The 8,476-nt window shown below is 37.1% G+C and overlaps 1 protein-coding gene across 2 annotated transcripts in view; it reads right to left on the bottom strand.

The window, feature by feature from the left end:
• Positions 1-819: 819 nt before the first annotated feature.
• Positions 820-8,476, bottom strand: part of LOC145493786 (methylcrotonoyl-CoA carboxylase subunit alpha, mitochondrial-like) — a 24,462-nt gene continuing 16,805 nt past the window's right edge. For both annotated transcript variants that reach the window (XM_081473249.1, XM_081473248.1), the window contains exons 21-24: positions 6,231-7,920; positions 5,039-5,107; positions 4,794-4,859; positions 820-2,033 (exon numbers count right to left, since the gene is read on the bottom strand). In XM_081473249.1, the coding sequence (XP_081329375.1) occupies positions 7,765-7,920 (156 nt within the window). In that variant the 3' untranslated portion in view covers positions 820-2,033; positions 4,794-4,859; positions 5,039-5,107; positions 6,231-7,764. The remainder of the gene's footprint in view (positions 2,034-4,793; positions 4,860-5,038; positions 5,108-6,230; positions 7,921-8,476) is intronic.

Genomic DNA, 8,476 nt, shown 5'->3' on the forward strand with positions numbered 1-8,476 from the left:
CGGTAATTTTTATTAATTCGTCGGAATAATCGGGTTCATGGCTTGCCTGTGCTATCTTCTTGAAATATATCGCATGATGATATCACGTTAAATAGTTAAGCTGTGAATGACGGGCAGCTTGAAATCTATAGACAGAAATGAGACAAGCCAGTTAAAATGTCTAAAACTGTAATGTTTCTGCACCACGTTGAGAAGATGGTGACATTTTAGAATCGCTATCGTTAAGAGAGTTTAAGTAGTTGGGTTGCAAGTTACCTAGCTGTATAAACTTTCTTAAACATTTCGATTTGGAAATATTTTCACCTTTTTAACGTTGTGTAGAAACGTTGCAATTATAGAAATTTTAAATTGCTCTTCTCATTTTTATAAATAGGTTTCTTGCTGCTCGTCGTTTCACGGCTGTTTAAAGATATCACCATGGGATATACCATCTTGAACACAAACAAATATTTACTGAACTCGAAGTCTTAGTTTTTGAAGAACTCGAATGACTGGAATCAAAATTTCTTCGTTAGTTTGTGTTCAAGATGGTATATGCTGAATTTTTTTTGGCGGGAAAAATTCAACGGGGTACCCCCTTAAAATTTTTGTCAAAAAAGTTGTCAGGGGAAACGCTGTGCAAATTTTTTCCAATTTTCCCGCCAAAAGTCTTAGTATATATAGGGCAATTTTTTTGATGACACCTTTGTAATTAACTGAATTGAATTTCAATAAACTAATTAACGAAAACTTGTGACTTATTGATTTGTTATTATTTAATTAAAGTTATTTGATGTCAATAAAAGAAACAAAAGAAGACAAAACAAGTTTGAATGTTGTATTACTTTTATTGAGTGAATGAAATAATACTTTCTGGAATAAAAGTTATGAGTAATGACAAACAGTATTTAAAAATATTATCAGAAAAAGAAAATTTAAAAAAAAACGGCGCATGCGTATATTAGGCGCCCGTATTATTACTAAGTTTTTTAGCGGGGAAAATTAATTTTTTTTAACACAAGTTACTTACACCAAGTATAAAGATTCTTTTTGAAAAAAAAAAAAAATGGCGCATGCGTATTTTAAGCGCCCGTATTTTTTCTAAGTTTTTTGGCGGGAAAATTAAAAATTTTGACATGGGTTACCTCAAGAGTAAAATTTAGGCAGCCAAGACAAATGTTTAAAAACATTTAATAATCAAGAGAAACTGATTTTGTACATATTTTTGGTCCGTAAAAGAAAACTAGCAAAAAGTTGCGATTCTAAACACGAAGACTAACTATAGAAAATTTGATTTACGAAGCTCACGATATGAGAACTCGGTGAATCATATGATACAAACGTACGTGACTATTGAACAACAGTAGTGTTACTTACACTAACGACCGTTGAGAATATGTTAAAAAGTTTTGAACGGGAATTATTCAAATTCAGGAAATTTTGCCGTATTTTAACTGCTATCTCAGAAAATAAAGAAAATAAAGTTTCTTTTGGTACCCTGCTGCCTTGCTGTTTGTCTAAACAAGCCAACAGAATACCAAAAGGCACTTCACAATCTTTATTTGCTACATTAATAGTTAAATCTCCCGTTGCAATGCCGTGTATTGAAATTCTCGCACAAATCCTTATTAACATATTCTCAACGGCCGCTAGTGTAACGCAACACCACTGATTTCCAAGAGACACGTACGCGTCAGTCACACAATCCACCAAGCTCTTGCATCGTGAACAAAGGCAAAACGATTAAAATTTGTAAAGCAAAGTCGACGAAACATTTTCTCGAAAACCTAACTGTAAATCATTCTTCGGGACAGTTTTTTTGCGAGGAAAACATCGCCGATCTTAACGTTTAGTCCACGGAAAAAATCTATCTTATACGTCCTACTTTTTGGTTTGAAAAATCTCTCAATCTGTCTTACGTTGGTCCTTGGCGTACTTCATGTATGTCTGTTCTTAGTGTCCTGACTTCTTAATATTGCCTCCAGTGTCTTGCCCTTGTCTTTGCTTTTGCTTTTGCCTTCGACTTCCCTCAGTCGTCTCGTCACAAAGAAATCCTGATAAAAAGAGAGGGAAAAAGTGTTTGATTTATATTACACTGAGCTTTGCAATGTAGTTAAAGGTAAAGGTAAAGGTAAGGGTAAGGGTAAAGGTAAAGTCTACATACGAGCCTTTAAATAGCTCATAAGGCCGAAGCTTACATGTATCCCGGTTTCTGTAGCATGAAGCGACTAGGAATATTTCTACTACCCCCTGGATGGGATGCTAGTCTATCGCAGGTTACCCCGCCAACATTAAATTCGCAGGTACCCATTTATACACCTGGGTGGAGAGAGGCACTGTGGGCGTAAACAGTCTTGCCCAAGAACACAACACAGTGTCCTCGGCCATGGCTCAAACTCAGACCGCTCGATCTGAAAAAGAGTGTATTTATTAGGAGACGACCATCCATGCCTCCATGCCGCAAGACCATGTCCCTGGCCTGCTCGATCATGAAGCCACCGTGCCTCGCTGTGTAATGTACCATTTTGTAACGTACTGACACTTTATTTGCAACTACACAAAGCTTTCTTCATCCTATCTCGTATTGATGGTTTTTTAATTCTCATCACCTGTTTGCTTGACAATGAACTGATTTTGTAAAATAATGGATCTGAAAACCTCAAGATTAATTTGTAGTAACTATTAAATTAATAATGGCTTTGAGGACTTCCTGCTTTTCGTTGCTCTTTAAACAGAGAGGAGTAAGTAGACCATACATGTAGCACAGGCTTCGAAGCAATACAAATGAAATATGAATGGTCACTGAAAATTTCAATTCCTGTCAGTGGTCAAATTATATGGATCAGTTTTAAAAAATAATTTGGAATAATCTGTCATCTGTCAGTTGTCAGTAAGGACGAGGCGATAAAAACACGATTTGTCAGTTAAAATTAGGAATTATTTGTCAAATGTCAGTATGCAGAAATCAAAACATGACTTGTCTGATAAAATTTGGAGCCATCTGTCAGTTGTCAGTATGGATGTTGAGATTGAAGCACGCAATTTATCAGTTAAACATTGGAACCATGTGTCACTTGTCAGTAAAGAGCGTGTTTTGACAAGTAATTAGTAATTGAAATCCTCTGTCAGTTGTCAGTGCAGATATAAAGATCTAAACGTGACTTGTCAGATCACATTTGGAATCACAGATCTTTCAGTTGTCAATAAGGATGTCAAGATCAAAGCAATGGATTTGTCAGTAAAAATTTGGAATCATCTGTCTGTGTTCAGTAAGGATATTGAGATCAAAAAATAATTTGTCAGATATAATTTGGAAACTTCTGTCAGTTGTCAATTAGGAAGTAGAGATCAAAATGTATGATTAGTCAGTTCAAATTTGGAATGATCTGTTAAATGTCAGTACGAAGGTTGAGATCAAACAGACTTGTCATGAGTGGTCAGTTAGGATGTTGAGATCAAAACATATTTGTCAGTTAAAAGATGGAATTATCTTTATCAATCTCATTGATAATTCATCAAGATTAAACAAAGGAAATCATGACCGTGACAGTGTTTGGATATATGATCTTAATTAGCGTAGATTTTTACAATTTTATTTCTCTGTTTTCCCCTTAGTTTTGGTTTCGATTAAGAAGATATATCAAACACTTAAGACAGTGTTTGACCACATTTCCAAACATCTCGAAGTTCGTCAAAAACACTGCACTGTGCGTCGTATTTTCACCTCTCTTCTCGGTGTTTGGAAATGTGGTCAAACACGGTCTTTCATGTTTGATATATTATGTCAAATGTCTGTACGCAGGCTGACAGCAAAACATCATTTGTCCGATAAAATTTGGACTCTTGTCAGTTGTCAATTAGGATGTTGAGATCAAAACATGACTTGTCATAAGTTGTCAGTAAGGATGCTTAGATCAAAAATAATTTGTCAATTAAATTTGGAATCATCTGTTGTTGTCAGTATGGCTGTTGAGATCGAAACTGTCACACATAATCTGTCAGTCACTGCTGTCCATAAGGATGATGAGATTGAAGCATGATTTGTCAGTTAAAATTTGAAATCCTCTGTCAGTTGTCAGTGCAGATATTGGGATTAAAGCATGTTATGTCAGTTAAAATTTGCAATCATTTGTCAGTCCTCAATAAGGACATTCAAGATCAAAATTTGGAATCATCAGTCAGTAGCTAGTTCAGATGCTGCGATGGAAACACGACTTGTTGGTATTATTTGGAATCATTAACAAGTCAGTTGTTAGTGAGGATGTTGAAATTAAAGCATGATTTGTTTAAAAATTTGGAGCCATCTGTCAGTTGTCAATAATTTTCTCATTCCAAATTAGAAATTAAATTCTCTCTATCAATACTATATCAAGAAGACAAGTGACGAGAATAAAGAAAATCAGCAACTAGACAATATTATACAGCAAGCAAATTTACAAAACTCACACCCCCAAAATATCACAATAAGTGGGGAGAATTCATGATTATTTTGAGCCTGTACATTTCAAAGCCTGTTCAGTTAAATTTCCTAACGAAGGTCAACACATTTGAACCTCAGGAGAAACTAGAAATTTGTAAAAAAAATCGACTAAATCTAAATCCATTAATTGCTTGAAGTGAAACAAAGAAGCACTATTTCTTCATCTTCCAAAAAAGGCATAGATGATCCCAAATAACTTTGACACCAACAAATGCCATTCAAATTTTGCAATACTGAATTCCATTCTATAATGGTACTGTTCTTCAAAATGATTACAATAACAATGACAATGCACTAATCGTCTGACTTCAGGTAAAGAAAAACTTAGACTGACCTGCCACGTCTGATGTATTTCACTTCCTCCACTGATCTTTTGATGTTTATGTGTTTCTTGTTTGCCCTGATAAGAGATACCAACATACTGTTGAGTTACTTACGATTTCTTACTATTGGTATAGTTTAGCATTCTTAATTTAACTGATGGAATAACAACTAATAAGTAAAGTAGTCTGTAATAATATCGCATTCAATAAACTTGCGAACACCTTTAATTTGCAGATACCAGAAATATAAACTGACCTGATCTAGCTGTATCTGACTCCTCCATTGACGTTAGCTGTCCCATGTTGCTGTTTACTTCTTGTTTGCCTGATAATAAATGAAAATATTTCAGTGAAAGACCTATTAGTTGCAGTTTCCTTTTGAGTAGAAGTTATTACAAGCAACATTGAAACTAGCATTAAAAAACAATGTATCAATAAAGGCAATCATCTGAACAACAGCTCTATTGATGTTTCTCCAGCAACTCATAATGCATTGCAGTTTCATGAGACTAAATGTAATTTAGGCAAAGTTTGAGTTGAGTCAGTGCTGGTCAGAGGTCTCTCAGGGCAATCATGCTCGGTGGGGTCTCTTATGGGCTTTTGCAGGGCTTATGTGTTTTGCTTGCCAGCTGTGTGGGAACATGCAGTTTGGCTTTGAGTGCCATTCGTGCCTGTTGAATGCAAGCTTTTGTTCCCTCACCTCCCTCCCTTTCGCTGGTGAGGGTAAGTATACGAGGTGGTAAGTATCTCCACTGACTCTGCCTGGTGGTTGTTGCTCTCAAGGTTGCTGTGGATACATGCATGCTCTGCTCTGTATCTCGGCTCTACCATCCCTAAGGCACCTTTCCCAAGCTGAGTTTAAAAGCTAAATAAGCTCATCATTCAACCTTCTCAACACATCAAGATAATCCAGTGTTCTTTTGAATGAAGGCTTATCTACTCTATTTAGTCAAGTCAATTTTCCAAGCTTTCACTAATCCATGGCATCATTGACTTGACTTGAGTAAATTATACAGTATTAAACACCCCACTCGAAAGAACACTAGATGAAGGAACACACTTAACTCTAAAATCAAGATAAATTTAGAACTCATTATACAGGAGCCCTGACATCTCTACACTAGAGGACAAATTCCCCAAAGTGACAGCTAAAACAGATGAGGAGGCAAAACTGTTGAACAGGTTTGCAAGGAAAAAAAATTCAGTCTGTACCAACAACCGCGGTCAAGATTCTCCCATACAGACCTCCTGCTCGGTTAATAAGAGCTAAGTATTGTTACAGTGTCTGATTGGCCAGGGCTTAAGATTTAATTTTATCCAGAATCTAATTCACGAGATATCGATTTATTTTGGCTAAATAAATGTCTCAAAACATATTTAGGTCTTTTCAACCATTTAAGTAATCAAAAGTAGCAATAGAACATAATGTTTTCATTACATGCACATACCGACGATGGCCAACGACACGACTTTCCATCTTGAGGTCGCTTGCTGCTTCTGGTTACTGAATAAGTTTGTTCCATCAGCAAACGTTTGCGTCTGGGACACATTTAGGAACATTTCTTGTGATATAGACACAGCATTAGCCAAAGCGTTGAAGAAAGAAGCTTCCAAGACATCGTGTAAACGAGGGGACGTAACTAATTTGCAATGCAAATACTATTTGAGTGCCAGGGCTGCCCGTCTTTCTTAGCCGGCGGGGCCTGGGTGCAAGGAAAAGGAGGCTCTGAAGACTTTCCTGTACAGTAGCTAAATCAATACTGGTTTTATTCTTAGAAATATCCACTTGTTGATCTCTAACTACAGCCTTTGCACTAGAGCTTCTACAGAGTTACGTTTTAACAATGGGAGCAAAGGAAAGATTTGTTAACGAGTATCAGTTTCTTTGAGTAAGGTTACTAGTAAGGAATCAAACTGATGTATGAAGTGTTTGATGAGGCAAGGTCCAGGAGTGTGGGCAGCGATGAACCTGTAGAAGCAGCCTTTGCAGAAGCGCTTGATTTCGCCGAAGGAATAAGAAACGTGTTGCTTACTGGTCTGGATCCCGGGGGAGGACTCCCATATAAAAAAGACTGGGGTGCTCGTCGTACAATTAAGGGGTTGAAATGCGGAGAAAACCTGGGGAGCACAAGCTTAAAAAGCCGTACGGTATGGTATGATTACGAATTCCAAGGGATAGTTTATTGTAACAGACAGTGAGGAGAGTAAAGTAAAGGTTTTTGACAGAAATGGACACTTAGGGATCATTTTCGTGTCTCTCCTGACTAAATTACCTATAAAACAGTGGTCCATGCCGCCCTTAGCGCGGCCATTATTTTTTTATTCGCGTGGTTTTCTTTCGTGTCATGCACGACGAACTAAGAGACAGAGGGACTACTCGTGGTAGCTGAACATCAAAACTTTTCTGTACAGCTGACAGATACCATATGGTTTTTCACAAGCAAGCCAATAACAATTCCTTTTTAAAATATTTATTTTCAGTGTTGTTTAAAATGTGAATGATGGTTTAAATCGCGACTCAACAAACAAGTTCTCCCTATTTGTCTCGATACATGTCTTACAGTCGGGGTTAAGGGAATTTCTTTAACTATAACGCAATGAAAATAATTTTACTTAGGTTATTTTTTGGCTGTATGATTGTTCACGCATCATTAACATCAGGACGAATTGCATTCTGATCAGTATTACGACCAAATGGTTCGTTACAATCCTCCAGTACACATCGACACACTCAATTATCTTTGCCGTGATATAAATATAATATACTTTAATTTATTTCCCCTCTTGTTCATACTTCATTCGCGAGCTTTGTTTCTCTTTTCAAAGGGTCCAAGTTAACTTAGTAAGTGCGAAAGCGATAGGTCACCGTAGTATTGATTAGAGTCTTGAATATAAATTTGTCTTTGACACCAAATTCTTGAAACACAGTCCTCCCCGCGAAATATCCTTGTGCCAGTCGACACGCTGTATTGTTTTTTCTTCTCACTCGGCCTCAGGCGCTTCCTCGTCCTCGTCCTCCTCCTTTTGTTCTTGACCTTGTTCTTGGAATTGTACCAGCTGCGCATGTCTCTTCACGGCCTGGCCAGCATCATACAGTACCTTTTCTATTACGCCTGCTTTTGGTGCTCTAATGACGTGCTAAAGAAGTAAAACAAAACAATAATAACTAATAATCATTTTATTACTTATAAAGCGCAAAATTCATTAAAATATGATCTAATGCACACGGAATTCTGAGAAAACGATAACATTAGAGCGCTTTACAGCTTGAAAACAGTACTAACCGTTTCCAGAAAGCTACAATGAGATCACCGTCGAAGGAGTAAGTTCTTTTACCAATCGCAGCAACAATGGTCTTTTTATGAGCCAATAAGGTAGAAAATCATAATCACGTGATTTGACTTGCGCGCCTTTTCCCGCGCTTGCCGCTGGTTACGTGAAAGTGCTTTGAGTTCTGATTGGTTGACTACGATATTACCCGCGCTTTTGTAAAGTGTACGCTGGACAACATGAAACACGGCGCAAATAGTGGTTCTTAGATAAAACTTTGCTGTGGGATTGGCTGAGAAAAATCATGTTCTCATTGAACACAGCAGAGAAGTCGTTTGGCGCCAGTTGGGAGAAACACTGAACCTTGTCACTGAATTATGCGTCACATGTTTTCCCGCTCTTTTTAGCAGTCACAGTTTTTGTT

This window comes from Orbicella franksi, chromosome 7 (assembly GCF_964199315.1).
Source record: "Orbicella franksi chromosome 7, jaOrbFran1.1, whole genome shotgun sequence".
NCBI classification, from domain to species: Eukaryota; Metazoa; Cnidaria; class Anthozoa; order Scleractinia; family Merulinidae; genus Orbicella; species Orbicella franksi.